The 27,265-nt window shown below is 34.1% G+C and overlaps 1 protein-coding gene across 1 annotated transcript; it reads right to left on the bottom strand.

The window, feature by feature from the left end:
• Positions 1-7,817: 7,817 nt before the first annotated feature.
• Positions 7,818-25,349, bottom strand: LOC125652668 (uncharacterized). The gene is made up of 7 exons (XM_048882023.2): positions 25,108-25,349; positions 20,015-20,172; positions 19,227-19,426; positions 17,905-18,093; positions 17,548-17,691; positions 15,870-15,963; positions 7,818-12,126 (listed from the first exon to the last, which is right to left on the bottom strand). Exons 1-7 carry the CDS (start codon positions 25,311-25,313, stop codon positions 10,577-10,579), a joined length of 2,541 nt encoding a protein of 846 aa, XP_048737980.2. The 5' UTR covers positions 25,314-25,349; the 3' UTR covers positions 7,818-10,576.
• Positions 25,350-27,265: the final 1,916 nt, after the last annotated feature.

Genomic DNA, 27,265 nt, shown 5'->3' with positions numbered 1-27,265 from the left:
CCCCCCCCCCCCCCCCCCCCCCCCCCCCGGCTAGAAACGTTTAACAAAAATAGTCAGCTTTTGCAAGTTTGGGTAGTTTAACCCGATAACTTTTCTGGCGGAAAGGGTGCAAATTTGGGTCGCAATTGGGATCGAGTCCTGCTCGTACCTTAGCCACGATCAAACATAGGAGGTAAAAATCCGTAGTTTTATTTTTTACGTTCGGCATTAAGAAGTGAGAATCGTTGGTCTCTGCTGATACCTTAAAAACAGGTCCCATGTCACAGCAGATGTTGGCATGTTAAAGAACCCTCACTGCTACAGTCCTGGGCGCTAAGTTTGTGGCACTTCACTTAATTAACGCTGGTGATGTTTCGATATGAGTGAACAATTCTCGAATGGACGTACATGGACAAACGGGTTGGTTAGTTGTATATTGGCTCGAGAATGCTTCACTCATATTAAGGAATGAAGGGCTGCAAAATTTAGGCCTATGCTTGGCGCTTGCGGCCTTTGAGCAGGGAGGGATCTTTACCGTGCCACACCAGCTGTGACATGGGGGCCTCGATTTTGTGGTGTCATTTGAAGACATCTCCATACAGTCGCCTCTTATGACAATGAAGGGGTACTGAGGAACTACTCCAACCCGGATCCCCACGGGATGAAATAAACAGATAAGACGGAAAGTTAAATTACGGTAAAATGGATCTTGACACTGCAGTTTGATTTTCATGAGAATGGATTGCAACGTTCTCAGCACTCAAAGTCAATAAAAACGTAGATACCCTAATTTTGTAACGTACGTGGCTGTCGCCGACTCAATTTTTAAAATTGAACAAGCGAATATAAAAATCTGAGAGCGTGTTTTTTAATTTTCTTTGCGTTAATATCATTTGTATTTCCTAAATTTTCATTCAATAAAAGTTTAACAACTTTTGCGTATGATTTTAAGCAGTGGTGTATATATTACTCCATGTCGCCAGATTATATTATGTGATCATAGGGTCAATTAAACACCCAATGTATGGACAAGGATTTCGTATTATCTTTATGGTTTTGATCTATTTTGGCGCTAAAATATTCAAAAACTGTGGGAAAATATTCATCAAGCGATATTTGGATGTGGCATTGAGAAGAAGTCATCATTATTCTCAAAATTTTGCATTCTGATTTTAGAAATGTAACATACGATACAATAAACTTTTTATGAAAACGTATTTGCAGAGCAAATGTTAAACCTTTTATGAAAATCTCGTAGTGTACAGAGAATGAAAATATAAACATTTCTTTTGCAGAAGTCATTGGTTGGTCTGAAATTTGACAAACGTGTCAAGATGTAACATTCGTTACCGAGAAATTAATTAAAGGGAATGATAGAACAATTTCCGGCGTGTTTTTGCTCTCTCTCTCTCTCTGCATGATGTGGTATACGACATGAACGTCTACTATGAACATTTGAGTTTGAAAGTCAATACGTGTTAAACTTTGAGAATTAGGATTAATTTTCTCTTACGGTAAGTACTGTTACAACAACTGCAATGTTTAAGCAGATGGAATGTTTTGGTCTGAATTTGTTCTTCTGATATCAAAGAATGTATATCGTATTCCAAATATCTCGAAATTCCTCTGGTGTAAGAATTACATTGAGTAGAATGCTGGTAACATACGTTACTCAAAGTAACGTATGCTACTTAATGAAATGCTTGATTAGAATCAAATATTGAACTACATATTGACAAAATATCATCATTAATGATATGTTTGTTGAATATCAACTATGTTATGAAGAAACAAATGTGTTATTGTTCCCGTATTCACTAGCATATACAGATATCCTCTGCAAGAAATACAGGCCATGTTTTCCTCTGCTACTGTTTTATTTATGATACATGTAACTATGCAACTTTACATTTATCAATTTGCTAGAATTCAGCATCTTTTCATAATATATCTTAGAAATGAAGGGACCAATCTCTGATGATTGTTCTATGCAATCTTATAGAGAAATAATTCAAAAATATTTTACCTGAGTGTTAAACGTATGTTACCAGAAATTCCGTTACGTAATATTATTCTACTTGTTTTTAATTTTTTATTTATTTTTTCCAGAAATGGCGCTTGTGAGAGTAGAAGTACAGAATAACTACCATGAAAAAAATGTATTAAAACATAAGAACAACCATGAAAAAATGTTTTAGAAATAATATTATATGCTCCCCTTGTGGCAATACTGAAAAGGTAGAATGTCTGTATAGACAGTGAAAATAAAGGTTTAACTACCGGTCAAAGGCTACCATAATGATACATGTAAGTTTTGTCTCTCAAAATACTTATAAGCAACTGGTCATTTGAGTAATTTTGTATGACCTTTGACCTTGTGACTTGGAATCCAATGGGGGTCATCTATTCATAAGGGGCACCAGTGTTTCAAGTTTGATGTCTATCAAGGAAAGATTTCTCAACGGACAATAGCGTATGTCCAGAGTAGTTTAACCGTTGTCCTTTTGACCTCAAAATTAATAGGGGACATCTATGTCTTAAGGTTCACGTTAAATATTCATTCATAACACCGCGTGGTGGATTATACTGACAGTTTCTATATGGAAAGGTATTCCAAAATAAGCAACAAAAACATAAGATTCGGTATACATTTAATCAAAATGTTGGGAAATTAAACATTTTCTTTATATTATTATTGTAAACAGATTGTTAGAAATGGGTACATATGATTCTTTCCATTTTTTGAATAGAAATGATGTGTTTATAGTAATGAAAGGAAAAATAAGAAACATACGTTACTTTCATTGTTTATTTTAACAAAGAGCAATCCAGGTTTCAAAATATGTGTCTGTTATTTCTATAAGAATCATGAGCATTTATATAGCGAAACATCAATCTTTCACTTTTGTTTTAATCGCACATTTATTGCAAATTAACAAATTCAGAAGAAAAGACACATTTGGTAAATTTTTTGCTTGTCTACTTTATATTTCTATTAAAATTGGTATTTCCATTGAATTAAGTGATGTCGTTATGATTTTGCAACATCAATCGTAAAGAATAACTGATGGTGACATCGTCTTGGCATAATATTTTCATGGATGTACTGTTGTGTAAGTGTTGAAACATACGTTACATAATTATAGCGCTACTTCATTTACATACAAAAAAGCTATCGTTCTATATCTATTGCTAGTCTTTTGTTTTCATGTTTCATACATATTGAACTGTTCGAGAATATTTGTTAATCAATTTTATTTTCTGTCATTTCAAAGATATTGAAAGTGATATCTAGTCGTTTATTTTGCGCTCTTAAAATCTTATTGCTGACTTTTACAGCAGATAATTTCTTGTTGTGTTGATTAAATATTTTCTTTGAAAACCTGTATTTATTGTCTTTCGCAAATTAGAAAATTATATGCTCAGTCAATTCCAATACAAGTTATGGAATAATACATGGGAAATTAATGTTTATCTTACATATTATCATGTCAAGGACTCAGTAACGAAGGTTACATGTGAGAAAAATCTCGTAAAATATACCATACTTTGACCTACTGTAAAAAAAAATCTGTCATACTTAACTTGAAACAATTTGAGGCGAGTGTTCAACAGATATTTACCATTAATAAACGCATGTTACCATATATATTTTGAATGGTCGATAAACTATGATTTTGAAACCCTCAATTGCACGCTTTTATTGACTTTGGGTGTCAGGTGTAATACATGTACAATTTGTGACCGACATATGTATAATTTATTATTTCTCACATATTGGATTTACCGGACGTGTAATTTGGCCATGCACCTCATACCATCGCTGAATCAATGAATGTCGCAAATGAAATGCAAGCTACAATTTGATGAATTTTCCATATTCTCATTAGAGTGGACAGGTGCTGCATAGCCTACAAGGGAATAAATCTACTAGCGTTCCTTAGTGATCCAATTTATTATGAGAGTTTACTCAATTTGATTTTGGATTTTAGAAGCATCTATGTAGAATTAATAAGTTCAATAACTGAATTTAAAATAGTGAATGCATGGTCAATCGTGCACGTGGTGGCGATTATAGTAAATATTATGCGAGTACCGGTCATCAAAACTGAAAGCATCCTCATATCAAATCGCAAAATTTTAATCAATGTTATAAGTGCCACATTCTTCCGTTAATTCACCGAAGATGGCAATAGAATGCAAATGTATTTTTATGCCCCCGGAATCGAAGATTCGGGAGCATCTAGTTTTTGGTCTGTCTGTCTGTGGCAAAAAACTAACCTCGGTCATATCTTTTACACCATCAGGGGTAGACCTTTTCACATTTGGTACAATTGTATGTGCATTCCTTGTGGCAAGCCCCTTCCATTGTAATCCCAATCTTTGAGCTGGTGACTTCTACATTGACCTTTGATCTGCATTTAGAAAATTCGAATATAAACCATATTTTGTTTTCATATTTAGCATGTGCATTTCTGGTGATGAGACCTTTCCACTGCTACCAAATTTGTTAACCTTATGACCTTGATATTGACCTCTGACAGCTCTTGTGAGGTCACTCAAGTTGTCTCTGAACATTTAACATTATGAACTTGGTCTCGTCAAAATTCAACATTTTGTAAACGAGGGTGGGGCTATATAGCTCATAAACTGAAAAGACATTACATCTTTAAATGGTCGTTACCCCCCAAAACACCCAGGGAACTGGGTGCACATCCATAGTCTCTGCAACAGTTTGGGTGGAACATAATGAAACTATTTTTGTCCATCTGTCCCTCCACTCTTCTTCACATCCGGGCTATAACTTTGTAATGGGTGGTCAGACTATATGTTACAACACTGAATGGAATTGTTGTAAAAAATAGAAATATTTGTCATATTTGCAACATAACTCACCCGAAAGCATGACTCTGCTTACCCACCCCAAATTCAAAACATTTAGCCAAGGTTATGGTTTATGAAATGTAGACAAAAACCCAAGGTCACTACTCAGATAAAAAAAATCTTAGTACAAAATGAAAGGCCTTGTCACCAGGAGTCTATATAGGAAATATAAAATTTTATATCACCATGAGGCAGTACGCGAGAAGAAACAGCCTCTTGTTGTGGCCTTCAACTCAACATGTAGATATTTTGATATTTCATCTATTAACAATAATAATTTTCATTCATATGTCAATTCGATAAATCCCAGTGAACTCGAAATAAAAGACATCACTGTCTTCCACATCTGGATATTTTATTGAACATAGATGTTAACGACAAATTAACAATTTAACTCTATGACAAACAGGATGATTCCAGCTTCTCCATCGCCAACTCTCCATATTTACGTAGCAATATTCCATTATCACCTGCATATGATGTTTGCGTCTTTCAGCGGATTTTGTGTGCCGCATGAGTTTGTTCTGTGTATGATCAGTTTCTAAATTGAGGCAGGCTACTGACAAACAAGTTGATATTACAGGGGTTTGAACAGTCTCGTTGCAAGTCAACATATAACGATTCAGTTTGAGAATACAACCCGACATTGGGTCAAATGCTGTCTGACGTGTTTTATACCAATTTCTAGGCTGTTCAGGGCCGTAAAATAACCTTCAATTTGGAGGAGGCAGGAAATTAGGCGGGGGTCTGGGGGCCGCCCAGGCCCCCAGACGCTGAGCACATTTTGTGCACACTGAACACGTTTCGTGCAAAATCCTTGATTCTAGGGCCTTCTAAGATGTTACTTGACTAACTCATTCTAAAAGAAAGATTTGGAATGCTTTTTAAGGGAGGTATCATGTTCTTAGTTATTGGAAACAACATAAATTCTAATGAACTTTAAATTTTAATTTTTTATGGCTCAAAAGTTGGAGGAGGCAGCTGCCTCCTCCGCCTCCATGTAATTTACGGCCCTGCTGTTCTTTGCACACTGATATTGACTACGGATTGCTCCGTTTATCTGACCAAGATATAGGGCTCACGGCGGGCGTGACCGGTCGACAGGGGATGCTTACTCCTGCTAGGCATCTGATCCCACCTCTGGTGTATCCAGGGATCCGTGTTTCCATTCTTTTAATTTTTATGCCTCCCGCCCCCCTTCAATGAAGAGGGACATAATGCTTTGCACCTGTCGGTCAGTAGACCACATGTTGTCCGCTCAATATCTTGAGAACCATTTACTTGATCGTAATGATATTTCATATGTGGGTTCGTTATGAGTAGAAGAGGACCCCTATTGTTTTTCAGGTCAATCTACACTGGACATAGAAAGACATTGTCCGCTCAATATATTGGGAACCCTCTGCTTGACAGACATCAAACTTGGTACACTCTAAGGAGTAGATGACCCCTATTGATTTCGATGTCACATGGTCAAACTGGGCATAGGAATATACTGACCACTCAATGTTTAGAGAGCCCTTTGCTTGATAGACATCAAACATGGTACACTGGTACATCTTAAGGAGGAGATTACCCCTTTTGATTTTGAGGTCACATGGTCAAACGTCAAACTGGACATAGGAATATACTGTCCGCTCAATATCTTGAGAACCCTTTGTTTGACAGACATCAAACATGGTTCACTGGTACATCTTCAGGAGAAGATGATCCCTATTGATTTTTAGGTAACATGGTCAAAGGTCAAACTGGACATAGGAATATACTGTCTATTCAATATCGTGAGAACCCTTTGCTTGACAGACATCAAACTTGGTACACTGGTACATGTTCAGAAGATGACCCCTATTAATTTTGAAGTCACATGGTCAAAGGACAAGCTGGACAGTTATATATTGTTTCCTATATTTTAAGAATTAATTGCTTGATTGACATCAAACTCGGTACACTGGTACACCATCAGGAGTAGATGACCCCTATTGATTTTTAGGTCACATGGTCAATCCACTCTTGACATTGGAAGATATTGTCTGTTCAATATTTTGAAATGGTGATACTACTATCAATTAAATGATGCATGTGTATAACCCTTTTCAAATTTGCACCAAAGGGGGGGGGGGAGGCTAATATGTTTTACAAACATCTCTTGTGTATTCTCAATTAAAATAAGAGTTATGAGATTGATCGCTTGTTTGTTATCTTCACCTTTCATCAAAGCCCTATCCCCCTTAGTTCAGAACATACATGTATAGCGATGGTTAAAAGTTTTTAAAGGTAGGTTGAAGTCCAAGGTAAAGGTCAAACTCATGTCATCAAATGAAAGGTTTGGTCATGAGGCATCTATATGAAATATCAAACCCTTTTCCCCATTGTACAAAAGATATAGCCAAGATTAAATTTTTCTCTTCAAAGTGTGACAGCAAAACCGGAGGTTGACAATAGCTCTCCGGATATTTGTTCTGGCGAGCTAAAGAGTGAGACGAGGTCAAAGTTGTCAGTCTTCAGATGATAACAACTGCCTCAGATTAATATCCATACCACAACTCATCTTCATGATGACTGTTTAATTTCCTAATACACAGAATCCATATATTATTGCACTACTTACAGTACCTTAACATTTCTGATTGGATGCAAGGTGAAATTTAAAAAAATCTCATTTAATTGCTCTTTATCATTTTTACACAACTCATCTATTATGTCCAGGCCAAAGGTGAAGTAAGCCCTGTTTTACACTTTAAAATGATAGGGAATACAGATCAAAGTTAGCCAAGTTTTTATTTATGAGTAAAAAACCAGATCCAGAATGTTGTTTGATTGCCATTCTGTGTACCAAAATAAGCTAGAAAACAAAGATTATTGTCGCATGTATGTAACCCCCCCCCCCCCCCTCCACCGATTTACTGTACAGACCTGAATCAATGAATAAAACTGAAGATAAACCCACCACACAATTCTGATTGTAATAGAGTATTTATTGTGTATAATATTAGCAGGTGTATACAGATTATAACAATAACAATAACATAACTTGAAGGCTCATCAGCTGAATGATCTCCACTATTCTCAATAAGAAAACAACATGAAACACATCAAACATAACAAAAACACAAAACAAACAAAAAATCAAATATCATTAGAAATTAAATCATAATCTGACAACTGGCTCCGGTACAATTTTTCAATATCAATCCAATCAACATAAATTAAGATATACTAATTTGAAACTATGACATAAATAATGATTGTATCTAAAAAATTACTCCAAAATGAAATCGTCAATAATAACACATCACTACATCATATAAACAATATCCCATTATACACCCTGTTCTAACATGATTCCCATATTCATGATTAAATCTATCTGGCTCAAAGTATTCTTTACCTTTAAGCATATTCAATCTTACTGCAAGAGCTAAGTTAGAAACATAGTGAATTTTTTCTACTTCATAAAAATGAAATCTGAAGCACTTAGGCTTAGGACCTGCCCTGTCTTTTGAGGTTTCATGTCAATTTCTATGCCATCTGTCTAGTTACTAATGGTCTACATAAGCAACCTGACAGACATACTTAAAATACTACCTTCATATCTATAAATTAGTATATTCTGGTTATTATACTGTTATACCTTTGAAGTTTGCTCTTAGTAATTTTCATGCTGTAAATCTGTTTTCAAGCAGTTTTAAACTCACAATTTTTATCCTCTTTTTTTTTGTCCTTAAGCTACAGTGATAATAAGACTGTGTATAGTAAATACATAAGCTTCCATATCCCTTGGGTAAAAGTAATTTCATTATTAAAAAAATTCCCCTAAAAATATGCCAAATTATTGGTTTTTTAAAAAAAAAAAAAAAGATTTCTGTTAAATGTGATAAAAACATGATTCACATGAGTAAAAATGAATTGGTATACTTTCTACATGAACAAAATTTTAATCAATCAAAAACTTACATTCTTAAAAATTGGTTGATTTTTTAAATTGAAATTCTCTACATTTTCAATATTAAAATGACATATTATCAGATGTTGAAACATTGATTCAAAGTATAGTTGTATTAAAATCAACTCTATTACCACAAGTTTTGAGGTACATACAAAGACCTACAATACCTGAATATATGAAAAATTCAATCTCAAGGATGTTTTGGGAATGAATATACTCTCATAGTTACTGATAATGAATAACACTAAAAAGGTGGAACTCTGGAAAAACGTACAGTTCTCTTGCTCTCAAAGCACAAAATTACTTACATTGATCTAGTATGTAAAAATACTTACATTTTCATATATCTTTATTATATTGGCATTAATTTCCTTTCGTGATAGTTAGAAATTATTTTAAAAATTTATAATCAAATGATATTAAAAATGCTTTATTTTAATTTCTTAAATAAAAAGAGAAGGAAGTCAAATTACCAGAACCCATCACCCTTATACATTACACATACATTTATATAGTAAAATACACACAGAATAGTACGGTAGATTATTTGGTTACAGAAATACAAAAATCACAAACATTAAGATATGGAGAACAACAGGTACCTAACTTTATATTACCTAGTACAAAGGATTGTCTAGTAACCCCCCCCCCCCTTACATACAGTCGAACATCGGTATCTCAAATACCATGGATATGTTGCAGTGAGTTGAAATCCCAACTACATTTTCCTGATATCTCAAAGTTCTTTTCTGCACCATCAAGATAACAATGTTTGATTCTAATTCCTGGACAGATTTTAATCACACTTAGCCAGCCATCAACTTTTACACATTGAATTTCAATATGTCTGAACTTTTATATATGAACATTTAATTCTAAATTAAATCATACTCCCAGCTGCTTCTTCACACAACTCCTACATCTATTAGAAAATACATTTTTGTTTCATTTTCCTTATTTGCTGTAAAGATATCTGTTATAATAATCAGAAATAGGTGTACTACGCTTTAAAATAAAGTTTACTTGTTGAAAAATGTCTCCTTATTACAAACTGAATCTAATGATTAGATAAATGATATGAATAAGAAATTTTCTTCCATTTCCAATTCAAAGGGTCTGTTACAATTTGTTTATGAAGAGTGAAGCCAACATTCACATTTTTCAAATATGGAGATGGATGAGTGCTATTTTTGCAGACATAGGAATAATGAACACATAACACCTAGAAAAAATTATATAAATAATAATGAAAGGTCCATGTGTCGAAAAGCACCAGTTTTTATGTAATTATTGGATTACACTGATTGCTGCCTGGTTACATACCAATATGAAAACACTTACACCACACAATCATAAATAATCGTTATTATTCCGATTCAGAGAAACACTCGTTACATATTAGGACACCCATCAAACAAACTAGAGAATATACAAATCACTACATCACCTGCTGTGTTTCTTCTTGCAAACTATACAAAATAAACATGGAAAAAGTGGTTAGACAAAACTCAAGTTTTAGCAGTTCTTGGAATCTCGCATCTATCTACAGATGTAAGTGACTTAAGTGACAATTCATACACAAAGGGGAACAATTCTTGTAAATTATCAAATGAGCAAAATATGGAATAAAATTAATCTGATTATCAAAATATTGCTTCAAATTAATCTATTGATGGTCAATGAAGACTGATTGTAAACATGCATAAAAGCCACAAAAAAAAAAAAAATTTAAAACGATATGTGGTGTACAAAGTACAAAGCTCTGGTTTATTCGGAAAATTCTGATGATGGATGAATCTTGACATTGGAGAAAGGAGTGGGTGGAGGTTCAGCAATCGCAGCTGGTGTGTTTATTTTTGATAATTTTCGGGGTCGCCAAGATTGATGGAAAGCAGGAACAGTTTTCGGATTGGTTTTCGGTTGGCTGACTAGGGATGATTTTGTCTTGGAAATTGAGGTAGATTTAGTACTGAAATTGGAGGATGCTGTGAAAGTGGAAAGTGGATAGTCAAATATTGTGTGGGGCATTGGAAGTTCCTCAGAGTTTTGCGGCTCAGGTTCAGCGAAATGCTTGGATTTAGATATTTTTTCTAGAAACTTAATGTCTGAACTGGGTTGTGAAGGAATGTTTGGATCAACTGCACCACTGTTCAAGATGTTGGTCAAGATTATTTTAGAGGAATTCTGAGAATTTTTCAAAGAACTGAGCTTATGGTTTCTAACAGAAGCTGTATTTTTACCAGTGAAAGCCCATACTATTGGTGCAGATCCATCAATTTTTTTCCTCCCCCTTCGAGGGACAACATACTGGCCATCGCGATTCTGTTCCCGACTTTTGGGATTTTTATTTCTTTTGGGTTTTTTCTTTCCCAAATCCTTTTTTCTGTATATTTCTTCCTGAATTACATAATTGGAAACAACTGGTAAATCTTCCAGCAGGGGTGCTAAAGAGTTTGACACAGAACTAGGTTTGCTGCTCATTTGCAGCCCATGCCTGAACTCGGAGATGGTGCTGCCCTGATTTGGCAAGTATGTCAAAAGAGTGGACAATCCTATTTCCACTGGTAAACTATTACCTGTAGTTTTCTGAGCACTCGGAGAAACTGTAGAAGTTAAAGCAGTTTCTGAAGAAGCAATATCCTTTGAAATAGAATCAACTTTCAGTGGTTTAACTTCTTTTGAAATTGGATGTCCTTGTTTGGGCAAAGGACTCTTGATTTCAACTTCAACATTTTGAGGAGCAGTGTCTGCAATAATAAAAACGGCCTCTTTCTTAAGGACACGATCAACAGGAAGAGGAGTATCATCTGGTTTAATGGAGTTGTCTTTAATTTCATCTCCAGGCTCCTGTAATTTTGCATTATCCTCCATCCCTTCTTTCGGTTCATTGCCATCAGCCTCCGTGCCACCATTAGAGGATGGACTTTCAGAGTTATCCCCCTTTCCTGAAGAGTTACTGTCATTCTTGCCATCCACATCCTCTGTTTCATCTTCTCCCTGAGAACTAGAAATCTTATCAAATGAAAAAACTGGTGCAATAGCTGGTGCTGCTATTTCATCCCTGAGAAAAATTATCACAACAGTTATGTTGTCTGTTGACCCGTTTTCTTTTGCTACTTCTACCAACATCCTAGCTACACTGGATTTATCGCCATTGGTTTTCTGCAGGTGGTCGTGTACTATCTGAGGCACATCTCCCTGTGATATGCCATCCCACATGCCATCACAGGCCAGGACAATGTAATCCTCCGTGCCATCTAAACCTATCACAGTGGTATCCGCATCACTGCAGATAAACTTCTTTTGGCTTATGTCTCCTAAAAAACATCAAATTAAATAAACATCATTTGATTAAATCCAGCAGAGCACTATGGGGAAACTTATAATCAGCATAAGGTCCATTTCATCACAAATAATGCAGATTTTCTGTCAAATACATCAGAAAAAGAACTGAGAAGCAAGAAAATTTTAGATCCAATTAGAAAGTTGTTTATCATTTAAACATTTTGTTCTCTGCATGTACAAACTCTTTGGTGAGCCAAATTCATACTGTGAATATGAAGAGTGTGTCTCCCCTACTTTGAAAGCACAAACTGTAAATTATTGTTTATTCCACAGGGTTTTTTCCCTTCAAGAATTATAACTAAGAAAGTGATAGTGGTGGTGATGAGGAGGGGGGGGGGGGGGGGGGGGGTTGTACTAAAAGGATCACCCCTTTTTATATGTCTATGTTTTGGTCACCAGTGATCATTTCCACCATTTTGGCTCTCATGTTAGTTACTGGGTATATTTTCATCAAAGGTTTAATCACATCAGTCATGTAATTACCACATACAGAGTAATCACGTACAGGTCAACACTTCATTTATAATTAATTTAAATAAAAAGATATTTAGAAAACTAAATTTGTCTTTTCTTCTTGCGTAATGCATTGTCTACCAAATTTGTCTAAACTTGTGGTCAGCCTATCGACTGAATTAGTACCCCTATAGAGCACAAATTTTACTTGTTTCCTAACAATTGATGTCTATATTTATGGAGATAGATCTCATTATCTTATTATCAATATAAAAATAACATAAATATGTGCAAGAAGTACACAACTTCCATTGAATGTTGTTTCTGTCACTGTCATGACTGATTTCAAATTACGGGAGCATATAAAAACTCATCTTCAGTCATTTCTAATGGTAATGCACAATGAATGTCAAATGAGAGAAAAATCATGATAGGTGCAAAATATCTGTAAAAATAATAAATACTGGCAATCCAGTCAATACACAGTTTAACATCAAATATTTAGAATAAGGGAAAAACTTTCTGGTGTTTCAAATTCCTAAGGGGGTTAAAATCAAAAAGGGGCATAACTCTTACTAATCACTCTGAATGATCTACATTGTATATAAAGAACCTGACAGAATACAATGGAAACAATGACTTTCATACGTGCACTTCACTATTTCTTGCTCATTAAAAGTTAGAAACCTTTATTCTGCAACCAACTCAAAACAAGAATATCAGTAAAACTGTTGGATGCTCCCCAAAATGCATCTAACAAAAGAACTACTTCATATGACGAATGACTCCCACAATGATCAATAACTGTTGAAATATTGTTGAAAGAAAGGCTTCTTTTTAATATATATGGTATATGTTGAGTGACATTGACCTTTACCAAAAGACATTGTTGAAAAGAAGTATTATTGGCCCAAAAGATCAATAACTGTTGAAATATTGTTGAAATGAAGTATTTTTTTCATATATAAGATATATATCCTGATTGACCTTGACCTTTCCAAAATGACCTTAGTCCAAAAGCCCTTGTCTCAAGGAATATTTATGATCAATTTCTGATAAAAGGTTTAGGAGATGGGAACTTTTATATCTAAAACTGATGAAATAAGGAACTTTTATATGTTCCGAGTGACTATTATGCAAAATTAGAAACCTTCACAGTTCAGGTCTTTGTAATGTTTCTGTGGATCATTTGAAATCAGCTAACTTAGTGATATAATCCTAATAAAAGTAAACTTAACATATACAAATTTTTTGTCAAGCATATTTCAACAGTGAAGAAATGAAAATGTGTGTTGACATTAGACTATTATAAGATTAAAAACAAATTGGATTTGAGTTGGATACTTTCAAGAAAAACATCACAAAATCTACATGTAGGCTTGGGTAATTATCGACACCTCCTGCAGGGCTTGCCTGCCACTTGTACAAACACATGGAGAGGGTGGTCTTCAACTGAGGGCTAAGCATGCATGATAACTCACTTCACATTAATCATGGAGTTGTCTTTAATAGAGGAATTAGTATGCAAAATATTAGTAGGGGGGGGGGGGATGTCCAATAGTAAAGACTAAAGCAGAAACAATCCCAAAAATGTTTACATGTAAATCAAAATGATTTTCTATGAAAAAGAAATCGTTATAAATGGATACAAATGCATTACTTTAATGCATTCTGGGACTAAAAATTAGTTCATTATACTGTACATTTGCTATATCCGAATTCATTATAACAGAATTTTTTATGTTTTCTGAGAGAAAATACACAAGAATAATCTCTTTACAATATAGTGACTGACTGAACACACTGCTGCTCTCAGACTTTCTAGTTAATCAATCTGTTAACAAATATGCACTGTATTCATAAATATTTTATAGCAGATGATAACCATGCAGTGAATCAATAGAGATAGTTCACATCTTAATTACTTGTAGTAAATACTTTCTACTTTATAAAAAAAGTGGCAATAATTGGAACTTGCCCTGTTACATTTATTGTATAACATTGGAATTTTAGAAATTGTAATAACTTTTGGTTATTTTTATTGTAAAGTAATATAACCCAGTCTTAATTCAGTGATAGAAGGATTTGAATCAAAATATTTTTAAAAGAAGTAGTAAAATGGGTACTTGACCAGCAGATTATTGTAAAAACACAAAACAATGTCAACACATTTCATAATCTCAGTATTGCTGCTCAATACATATACACTGAAAATACTAATTTTTTCAAATTCATTTTCAAAATTGCATACTGACAGTTGGTACGTAAATAAAAAAAAAAAAAGAAGACAAAAAACATCATATTGATTGAAAAATTTAAAACTCTTCCTTATTTCAAGTCAGTGAAATTTGTTAATGTCTTAATCCTTCCTCCTTTGATGGATCTACACTTCCCTGTTCTAGTATTACATAACAGTTACACCCTTAAACTATCTGATATAAAACTGTTGCCCAATTTTGTCTCAATCACTATAAGAATTGGGTGACAGTGCGTGTCAAGTCCTACCCATAACAGTCGTGAAGTGCACAGTGTTGTAAACACATAACTAAAACATTTCTACTCCTTGAATGTGTAATTCACAGTTTTCTGGTTTTTATTCATAATATTTTGACATTATATGCATTTACACATATTTTATCTTACTGGTACTAACTGATCCCAACAATGTATTTCATGTTTAATTCCACAATTATATTGTTTTATATACTGTTAGTGGCTTTACATCTAAGCATGTTCAAGCTAATACCATCTATTGCTTTGCTACAAATGTCAATGCCACTGCAATAAAACTCTTCACCCTAGAACTCCCCACACAATTTACCTATCGACCGCGCAACTGATAGAATGGCATTGACTCTCCATATGCCCCTGACACATTGAACAAACCCTCCTAATGCTTCAATCCTAGCTCGTTCATCCTGTCAAAAAGATCACATCATTTCAGGGAAGTAACAATATTATTCAGAGGGAAACAAGGTCTAAAATTAAGATTGGAATCTAACGCATTCCTAAAAAATAATAGGTCTTGTTTTGTGTGTTGCAGAAACTGGGAAATATTCCATGAAATTCTGCTTTGCAGTACTCCCTGCAAAAACTAATGAATTCAACTTTTGACTAACACCAGTGCTAAAAATTACATATCAAGGTAAAAAATCTTAAGGAATTTGAAGTGGTTGAGATAAAATCTGATCTTAAACAAACAATGATTAAACACCAATTTTTATTTTAGACTTTGTTTCCCACAAACTGTTTCCATGGTTACCTATTGCCCTGGACACAGCCAAATTGCCATTAACACGCCAAGTTCCCATGTACAGGACAACTCCGCCTAAAGCTTCGATACGACTTTTCTCATCCTGAAAAATTGCTCTATCAAATTGCTCATGGCTAAAAGAAAATCTTTCTTAATGTAGAAAAGTATCAGTTATATTTAATGCTGTTAATCACTGGTTGAACAACACTGTAAAACCTACGAGACCTTTACTTTAGTGTAAATTTGTGAGCCTGACTTGCTGCGAAAGTAAAGTTCTCATGGATAATCATTTACCATTACTTTGTAAGTAATAAGCATATGCTGCTTCAATGTATTTCAAATTATTTCTCGATAAAAGCAGAGACCTTTCAACTTGATGACGAATAAATGCTATTTGTATTACATGAAATATAAAAACAAGGAAGCAGGGGACAATTTCTGCATCATCAGCTTCACTGATTTTACATATCATCCCATGCTTCACTGGTTTTACATATCATCCCTGGTTTCCATTGTATAAATACCCCAATAATACAAACATGGCAACATTTATTTGTTTTTAATATTGATGAACAAATTAAATGTTTCTGCAAAATGTCTCACTGGTAAAAGCTATCAGCCATGACAAATTTGCAAACATTAAGTCTTGCAAATATAAGCGGTGTACAAAATTTAATTTTCTACATTCCATACAACGCATAACAATATGAATTTACAATATATTCAAAAGATTGTATCCATGAATTTGCCTATAATATTGTAAAGCATCATTCTATCCAGACAGAGTGATCCTCACATGTAAGCCATGGACTGCAGATGTTAAACAAGAGGCCCATGGGCCACATAGCTCACCTGAGATACCTTGGTCCATATTTAAAAATTTTCCTTTTATAATCGAATGTAATTTTTGATCCCTATTGAGGCCCCAACCTAATTGTAAAATTCTTTGGCCCAATGGTTCTTGAAAAGAAGATTTTTCCTATATATTATATATTCGCATGCAAAACTTTGATCCTTTATTGTGGTCTCAACCTACCCCTCGGGGAGTCAGGGTTTTGATAAATTTGAATTTGCACTATGTCAGGAAGCTTTCATGTAAATTTCAACTCTTCTGGCCCAGTCAGTGGTTCTTGAGAAGAAGATTTTTAAATTACCCCACCCGATTTTTTGCATTTTTGTGATTATCTCCCCTTTGAAAGGCGCATGGCCCTTCATTTGAACAAACTTGAATTCCCTTCACCAGAGGATGCTTTGTGCAAAGTTGCAAAGTTTGGTTAAATTTGGCCCTGTGGTTCTGGTGAAGATGTTTAAATGTTGTTACTGTATTTTTACTATTTCGCTATTATCTCCTCTTGGAGAAGGACGTGGCCCTTGATTTGAACAAACTTGAATCCCCTTCACCCAGGTAAGCTTTGTGCCAAGTTTGGTTGAAATTGGCCCAATGGCTCTGGAGAAGAAGATGAAAATGTAAAAAAAAGTTTACAACGACAATGACGGCAGACAACGGACAAATTTCAATTAGAAAAGCTCACTTGAGCCTTCGGCTCAGGTGAGCTAAAAAGCACATATTTTCTAAATGCACACATGCATATGCAATGATAATTTCTTAACCCTTTTCTTTACTAATACAATACACCAGCACATATATATATACCCTAATAACTATTGAAAGAAATTTTCTTAATACCTGTCGCTCTGGTTTATGTGGATTCATTATGGACATAGCGTGACCGTTCCGGACTAGACATGCCTGAGAGTCTCCAAGCCATGCTAAGTACATAGTCTTATCCCTGATTAAAACTGTCACTCCAGTACAGCCACTCTTTAATCCCTAAAAATGTTAAAATACAATGATTTTAAAATAGTGGTCCCATGACAAACTCAACTGAATGTATAATTGAGACATATTCTGTGTTATCAGAAACATTTCATCGTACATAATTCTCTACTTTTCCTACTCAAGTTGAGAAAATCACACATACATAATTATACATCATCTAAGCTATTCCAAAAGAGAAAGTAACTTTGTCAAACAAATATGAACCTCTCTTTGAGCCTTTAGAATGAAATGATCATCTGTGGCCGTGTATGAACACTTGAGGGCAGACTCTGGATCACTGGAGAACTTTTCACAGGTTGGCAAATGAACATGAAGGTGATTGGATGCATATACAGCTGCCTCGATCCCTGCATGTCCATCAAACACTCCGTAGTAGGATTGCTGCGGAAAATCCTGTAATTGATGGATGACAATGATTATAGAGAGCCTTATACCTAATCAATCTGACTTCCCTCACCTCTTTTTTTTTTTTTTTTTATAATCTTGCTTACACATGTATGCCCATGATTACTGACTACTGTAGATTCCTAATTAAAAGCAAGAAATCAATATCAAGAAGCTACCCTTATGGACTTTAGAAATCTAGCATTCATTTGCATTGCTAATTATACTATTTATAAAATTAAACTGCAACCAAAGAATTTCTAGTAAATGAATGCTTCTTGTGTATAAATTTGAAATTGAATTAAATACTGCAACCAGAGAATTTCTTGTAAACTCTTCTTGAGTATCAATTTGAAATTGAATTGAATATTTCATTACAATTATTCATAACATGTTAATAATTTATTTGATATCATTGCTTCTTTTATATAATACACAATAAGACTTCAAAGAAAATTAATCATATTGGTTTGACAATACAAGAGAGACAACTCTTTCTTCTGTTTTACCTTGTGCAGTAATCATTTCACAAGTAATACACTATGACATATTGCAATATCACTTGAGACCAGCCATTATGTAAGCTTTCTTCATCAGATTCAACTCAGGTTTTGGTTCTGGGTGTTAGAAACAACATAATTGACATAAAATATATTTTTAAAAGTCTGAATGCTCACTTTTACGTTTTCAAGACTTGAACAAAACAGTCAGGTCGTGGAATTAAGTACTCACATAAAATATCACGATTTGAACTCACAGTCAGGTCATGGAATTAAGTACTCACATAAAATATCACGATTTGAACTCACAGTCAGGTCATGGAATTAAGTACTCGCATAAAATATCACGATTAGAACTAACAATCAGGTCAAGGAATTCAATATTCACATAAATAAATTTTCTACAGTATCAACCAAAAAAGGCTAAAATGTAGTCTTAGTATGAAAATGTTTTGCATCATACTGGGCTGTCTTTTCCAATTCCTACTGTTTGATTAATTACAATATTTTGTTAAAATTGTACCTGTGGTAGTTCCATGTTTATAGATATAACAGAATGGGTAAAGATGATTTAATGTTAGTTTGCATACATTGATGTTGAGGGAAATCTCTGTGTACGGACTGGTTGTCTAGGATACATACCTTGAGATCAAATAAAGTATTCAAATCTGGAAGCATGACATGCCTGTCTTCCATTTTCCTTCGAGTATTTTTAATTTCATAGTGGTAGCATTCATGAACCTGAGCTGGAATGGGAATAGGTGGCAAGTCTTTGTTCCATTTTTGACACACTTCATCCACAATATCAATAATGTGTTCCATGAGTGATGAAGCATCCAGAACTACAAGCCATCAAATGTAAATCGGTCAGTATAGTACACCACATAGAAAGGACACCATGTACAGTCAAACCTCATTATCTCCAACTCGACGGGACCAAGAAAAAACATTGCGATATCCAAGGATTCGAGGATAAAATACTTAAAGATTACGGTAAGTGGTTGGGACCTGCGAATCACTTCGACATATCCATGGTATTCAATATATTGGTGTTTGAGATATTGAAGTTCAACTGTATTTACTTTTTACATTCAAATGATGAAAACAAATTTTTCTCCAATGAAGTACACTGTGTATACTTTTTAAAAGCTATATCTTAACATTCAATCAATAACAAACTCATTCTAAATGTACACTGTACATAGATTCCATGGTTTTACCTATGTTTTGGGCACCAGGCTTGGATTTCTCGAAAAAATATCAAACTTTTCACTTAAGTTTCTTTAAAAAAAAAATCCAGGCCTGTGCATGTTCCATTTCCAAATATAGAGTTAATCTGAAAGTATACTTGACCAATACAATTTTCTCATTGCCACCCAGTATGTTCTTGTGTTAGAGATACACAAAATAATGATGCCAGTGATTCTAACCTGACTCTGGACGTTGGATTTCATTCTTTGAGTTCTCCTTGGTGCCTCGTTCTTCTGTAGGGTCTGGAGTCGGGTCTTCAAAATCTTTGAAGTCTAATTTATTGGCCTGTTCATAAACCTCTTTAGTGATAGCAGAAGCAAGGGTAGGTGGACATTTACTGAAACAGAAGAATGGCAGGATTTTTTCATGATTGTTCCAACAAGATGTTCTTATTTAGTATGCATTACAAACAGAGTCATTTTCAAATTTAAGACCAAATTTATTCAATCAGCTATATGGGAATGGGGTCCAACTTATTTCTGTTATTTATTTAATGACTGATATGCTATATCAGTTATTTCTTAGTAACAAGAAAATTGACCAAGTTAATTTTTTTTTAATCAATAGCAGATCCTGGGCTTATCCAATTTTCTGTTAACTCCCGTATTTTTTCTTGCCCAAGCATCATCTCCACTTTCATAATTCACATCTAAAATCTGATATGCATGGTTGAAATTATTTATTCAGTGCCCTGAAGAAAAATAACTTATTCAAAATACATATACTTCTTTCTGTACTTTTCTCTGGATTTTTTTGTACTTAATACATTTTTGTGCTTTTCTGTACTTTTTTTTTTTTATTTCCAGTCATACTTTTCATGTACTATGCAACAAATAAAAAATGCTAAAAGAATACTCTTGTTCTCTTATTGTAGGGCTGCAACAGGTACCCAAAATAACTGAAAACCGCGGGTCATGTTGTTTATAGTAGGGCTGCAACAGGTACCCTAAATAATTGAAAACCGTGGGTCATGTTATCCGGGTTGGGTTCGGTTCCATTTTTCTGTATTTTGGTTCAGGTCTGGTCTTTGAAATTGAATCATAATTAGAAATCCGTTTAAACGAATATGTTGTCAAAATCCTCAAAGATGGCTGTATTTTGATCAATTGTTAAAAGATGGCATAGTGGACAAAACTGTAAACAATAACAGTATGTAAGATATGTCAGACGCATTTAAAATACGCCACAGGATCAACATCGTCAATGACAAAACATTGAAAGCATGGATTGGAAATGAGTAGATCTAAGTGACAATGCTGTTTCTAGTACCATGGATGTCTAGTTTAAACCACAGCCCACGTCCCCAAGTAATTATTGTAACAAAATACAATAAAAGTTTTTGATTTTAACTGGATATTAGATTTTTAAGATAGTTGTATAGACCCGACCCGAAATCAATAGTTTTAGAGCCGCGACCCGACCCGAAAATGTTTGGAACCGTGACAGCCCTATCTTATAGCAAAAAAAAGTATATCTTTTTTATACATGTACTATATTTGGAACGACCAAATGTATGGTTCCAAATTTTCTTTTAAAAAACCCATACATTTTGAATGTGTTTTTTTGTTTGGGGGGAGAGGGGGGGGGGGGGGGGGGGGGGGGAGGGGGAGTTTTTTAATGTACTTTTTTGTACTATAATTTGGGTCTGGGACTTATTTTCCAGAGGTCATAACCCTATTTTTCAATAAAGAAAATATCACACAAACACATGTAAGGTGGATCCCTGACTTTTCAGTGTTGGTAGAATGCAAGTACAAGGGATTCAAAATAAGAGGTACAATTAGAAAATTCATGTAGTATGAGAACAAGGGGAATAACTCCAGAAAACACTGCACCTGTATTCCTTCTTTAAAATAAACATTACCTATCATGTGTTCTTATTCACTATGAAAGTCTTTAAATGATGAGAGGTTGATCTTTTATTTGCTAAACAAAACTTAATTTTCCTGATGTATTATCGTCACTATTGAATGCCTTCCTGGTTACACAGATAACCATACTTCAACACCAGGCCTTGATCCATAGTGTAAATCAAAAGGTACACGAAGCTCAATCTATGTGAAGGCATATGTTTTCCACAACGATGTATATTCAAGCTGTGGTTAATATAGAGGTCATTAATATCTACACCTTTCAAGTGTAGAAGATACAAGCATGCTTTACAGGGGGTCTATATCCCTTGTCAGAAAAAAAGGCCCAGTATATTCCATTTCAATTTCAAACTAAGCATAGTTACTTTAATTTAAGCCAGAAATAGACTTTAAAAACTTAATGAATTTTAATCTAAGTCTTGACTGGCCATCTTAAGCATTTCAATTGGAGGTTCCCTTTAAAAGCAGACCTGTGATGATCTCTGAAACAAACATATGCCCTTGAAACCCATTACTTTAAGATTAACATGCATGATAAACATTAGGCATGACTCCAATAGTTTGTTCTCTAATCTTGTTTGAAGAGTTGTGGGTTTGGAATTAACTATGTGGATGGGGTCAAAAGAGTCTTTTTATCTTTAACTTTATATAAAATCTATAAAGTTGGGCAGATTATAAGTTCTGAATCAATTTTCCCCCCAGATTTCTTCAATACATTTTCTTATAATCAATACATTCCAAAACCCATGATTTTATCACCAAATATACATGTAAATGAATGGACTTTGTTAACAGTAATTAAAATCCCAAGAAAGATAGAGGGATGAAAGTATTCACTTTAGCTGTAAAACCGGCCAAAATCTGTCCAATTTCATTTTCTCTTCTTTGTTAAGGCTAAAACAAAAAATCAAGTGGACGGATCTCTGTTTTCTTTTCTCCTATCTAAATGTACACAAATAAACTTTTAAATTTTATCTTAAAATCAAATATTCTATAATCAATATATATATCTGTGTCTTCAGCATAAAGAATTTAATATTTACTAACAAATGTACACATAACAAAATCAAATGTAGGAATTCTTAAAGGGAGGGGTTTCTAGCTTATTCATTTAGCTATCATAGACAGAATGGCTGTGGTGCAAAATAAAGAAGGGGAGATAATGTCAAGGGCTGCCAGAAAAATTTGGTAATAAAAATGCTAAATCCAGCAACACAATTATGAAAATGTTTGTACCGAAATACACAATACACAAATTCATATCAGAACTAGTAAAAAAAATTAGGTGCAAATGCCTATTAGTTATTTTTATAATCAATGGTATGGTGTAAATACATATTTATATACCGATATATAATAAAAAAAAATCTAGAGCTCTCCCCCCCCCCCCCCTCCTTCTGCATAACTCTGCCACTGAGTTCGTTTAAAAATGTTCCATTAAAGTAGCAGATTATGAAATATATTTCATATGCAAGGATACTAAGGTTACTACTTTTTTAGCTGTGTTTAATTCTATAATTATAATTCATAATGCATGTTCATGTCCCTTGTTGAACATCATGCTGAAAACTTACATCCAAAGTCTAAAATGCAAATGCAGAAGAAAAAAATGAATTAAACTTTTATGCAATGCATAATAGTGCACTTAGATGTATAATTTTCTGACACTCCTAAATCTCCTTACACTATCAACAGAGCACGAGAATATCAAGATAATTCAAACTAAAATTTCTTCAAATGTATCAAAAATCAAAAGTTTGTTCTAATTAGTAGACTGAAATATATATGTTGACAGATCAGATTGATTTAATAGTTATACATTTGTGTTTCTTCATTAAACATGCAATAATGAGCATGACAGGGTATTAAAACCATCCTTCACAGGATTCAGGAACTGATGGGCTTCATGAACTTGAACATAGTAAAACAATGAAATTGACTGGCCCTTGAATATGTAAGTTTGCACTATGTACGTGTAAATTGCAACAAGGATCTACTTTGAGCTGCTGAACCTTATCTATGTAGGATGATATATCTCTTGACACAGAAAACTAGTCAGCTACCTTCTCTGTACGATACAGTAAGCTGTTATATCTACACAATGATTATTATAGACATGGATCTGTCAAGAGTCAACAAAGTACTATAAATAGTACATGCTGAATTGCTTGTCAAAAGTTGCTTTATATTCCTCTTCCGAACGCAGAGGACGTAACACAGCTACATCCAGGAAATCTCCCCTTCACTTTTGAATTGATTTGTCCAACGGACATATGATATATATATGCAACGTCAAGCTAGATTTTAGTCATTATCCAAATGCATTCTGATAGGACTTCACAAATTTAAAAGGGAGGAAACAAACTTTCCACATTCAGCCTGGTAAACAATACATTGTGACTCAACAAGCTTAAAAGTAATACATGTTGCATTTAACAACAATCAATACTAGAGCAGTATTTTGTACATTGAATTGCATCAATGATTGAACATGTTAAATTGAAATAAACCTAGACCAATGTTTACACACTTATGCAATTAATTTTCTCAATTCATTCCTAAATGTTTCCTTATATCATAATACATGCATTATAAACCATACTTTCAACATGTCATAAGACATTTTCCTTACTATCCTTACAAACTATACCTCATTATCTACAGAAGTTCATTTAAGTGCAGTACACTTTTTACATCAGGATCTGTAATGATGACCATAAAGAAACAGATAAGCATTGCTCTTTTACTTGTAGCCAGAAATTCATGGGGTTTCTAGGTTGAGGCTAATAACCATCTTCATGGTAGAGTTGGAAAGATCAAAAGCCAAATGTTTGAAGTTAGCTGAAGTCTTGGTGATGAATACTAATTAAGTAATTATACATCTAAGAATCTGAGGATGCTGGTCTGCTGCTACACGACTTGATGTGCCAAAAACTAAAATCACATTTAATTCACATGGATGAGTCTTGGGACACTATAAGAAATTCATTGACCATAGCTATACATTTCACTTTCCTATATGGTCATGTCACCCACTTGCTTGAAAACAGGTGTTACACAAACCAGGTCTAGAAAACATACAACTAGTTGTATGGTTTTCATTTCACCATATTCATTTCCATTGGTGTATAAAATGGTACATGTGGACATATTTCTTTCATTTTGCAATTTTTAAACCATTCATTTTCTTTTCTCAAATGTTGCCACATAAAAATGTGGATAAGCAGATTACGAATGAAAATGTTATAAGCAAAATTGTGAGGTTCTGCAACCAAGATATGATCCTGCAACATCAAGAGAGAGAAAAAAAAATGCCTGTTGCAAAAAAACACCTGCGAAATGACAAGCTCTCTGTGTTAAATCAGTGCGTTTATAATATAACACACTAGGATAAAACTCACTGTAATCCCAAGTAACGCAAACTCCAGTCAAAACACTCCCCTTGTAGCTCTTCCAGTCTTAAATGGCGATTCGGAGGTCTAAATGGTAAAATATCACTATCGTCTTCATTGTCGTTCATGCGTTTACAGAATGCTGCTAAGAACCGCTGAAACGACCCTCTGTCATTCATAAAGGGCTCCTCCATCTCGACTGCTATGTTTGTCATGCCATGAATATTATTGTGCACATAAATTGTGACGTCATTTTCTTGTGTGTTTACCCGGAAGTAAAAATAAGACATTTATTTGGTGGGAAATTATGAATGCTATATTCTTTCCTTTTTTTTCTTTCTTTCTCTTTTTAGGGGTGTTGTTGTTGTTTTAAACAAGTACTACATGTATACTTTTAAAAAAACGTCTATGAACATAGAACATATTTTATTTTCCAATCAATACTGTACATATATATACATATACAAGCAAAGAAAGAAGTGATTACATAACACATAGCTACCACAGGCACTCGACGTTTTAAATATCTATAATAAAAAAAATTGTCTTCCGGTAAACATTATGTTTACAGGAAGACAATCTTTTTATTATAGATATTTAAAACGTCGAGTGCATGTGATAGCTACATGCAAATACAGTGTCATACATGGCTCAAAGTAGCGGTCACTGATTTATAACGGTTTTTCTATACTTGAGATTTTGCTAGGAATTTCTTGGCATGATTTTCCAGTTATGTTTAGAATAAATACAAGTATTGACAACAAAGCACAGATGTTTCGTTACAGAGCATACAGTACATATGATATATCTATCTATCTATCTATCTATCTATCTATCTATCTAATCTATCTAATCTATCTAATCCATCTATCTATTCCATCTATCTATCTATCTAATCCATCTATCTATCTAACGAAAATTCAAGTGTAAACAATATTGAAATTACTGTTCCATGATCCGTAGTACAGAGCATTGGGAGAGAGAGGGGCCTGGGGGGGGGGGTCAAACTTGTAAAGTGAGGACTATTTTTAACTGAACATTTGACAGAAGGTGTGAGGATATATGTGCACTGTGAAGACAACCATTCTGTCCTTGCAGTTACGTCTCCATAAACGTGACCCACAGAATGTGAAAGATATTTATAATTAGATTGATGAGGACAAGTTGTGTGGGACAGGTCCTTACTGATTATCCCTCAAACATTTTTGAGAGTACTAGATAAACTTTTATAGTTAAATGAGTGAAAATATATTACTGGGGTAAACCCTCCATGTTCAATTAAATTTATACAGTTATTTTAACAAATCTGTAAGTAACTTGGGAAAATTTATTTGTAAGGCTCTTGAACTAAGAACAGCTTATATTAAATATAAGTAATCTTTCAATCTCTACTGTATATCGGCATTCTCCTTTTTACTATAGTATACTGTCGTATTTACACCTACTAGATATCTTTGTAAGAATTGGCCGTTTGTTTTCAGGCTTGTTGTAATTATTATGCATGTTCAGTTTGTTATAATGTATAAAACGTATGTCTTTCGCAATAAAAGATTCTATAGGTGTCCCTATAGCTATACATAATTATAACAGTACTTTTGACCTTTACAATAATATAATGTGTGTATTATCTTCTAAACATTGTGAGGACGTCCTCACTTAATAGTTTTCGTCGGAGAGAGAGAGAGAGAGAGAGAGAGAGAGAGAGAGGGGTTACTGTTAACATCTATGCTCAATAAGCTATCCAAGTATGAAGCAGATGTAGAAAGCTCTGTGGTGTCTATTATTTCCACTAAGATATATCGAATCGACCTGTGAATGAAAATGAGTATTAATGATAGATAATGCATCGTCGGTATAACTTAATGTCAAGTTGGAAGCCACAGCTAAAGATCGTTTCTTCTTGTGTACAAGCTTTTTAATAAATTCTGCCTCGCAAGAATATAAAAACAGACAGATAATAAAGGAGCACAATTCCCACCCATAGGAATTCCAGCAAACTGTTGGAGGACCTGATCACCAAAGACTACGTAGACATATGTGTAAGATGCATCGTTTGTGACATTTCTATTGCATTTGATAAAGTGTGGCATCAATGGTATTAGTGGTAACATCCTAGCTTGGATTGAGAATTTTAATTGATAGACATGCAAAAAAAAGTTGTAATAAA

Source organism: Ostrea edulis, chromosome 1, assembly GCF_947568905.1.
Source record: "Ostrea edulis chromosome 1, xbOstEdul1.1, whole genome shotgun sequence".
In the NCBI taxonomy this organism is placed as follows: Eukaryota; Metazoa; Mollusca; class Bivalvia; order Ostreida; family Ostreidae; genus Ostrea; species Ostrea edulis.
Note: the sequence above shows the minus strand (reverse complement) of the source record. Positions and strands in the feature narration are given on the sequence as shown.

Coding starts and splice junctions, on each gene's coding strand:
- LOC125652668 (XM_048882023.2), bottom strand. CDS start 25,313: ATGACAAACATAGCAGTCGAGATGGAGGAGCCCTTTATGAATGACAGA. Junction 15,964..17,547: donor CACATAAACCAGAGCGACAG/GTATTAAGAAAA, acceptor GCAATTTTTCAG/GATGAGAAAAGTCGTATCGA. Junction 12,127..15,869: donor GGCTGTGTCCAGGGCAATAG/GTAACCATGGAA, acceptor GATGTTTTTTAG/GAGACATAAGCCAAAAGAAG.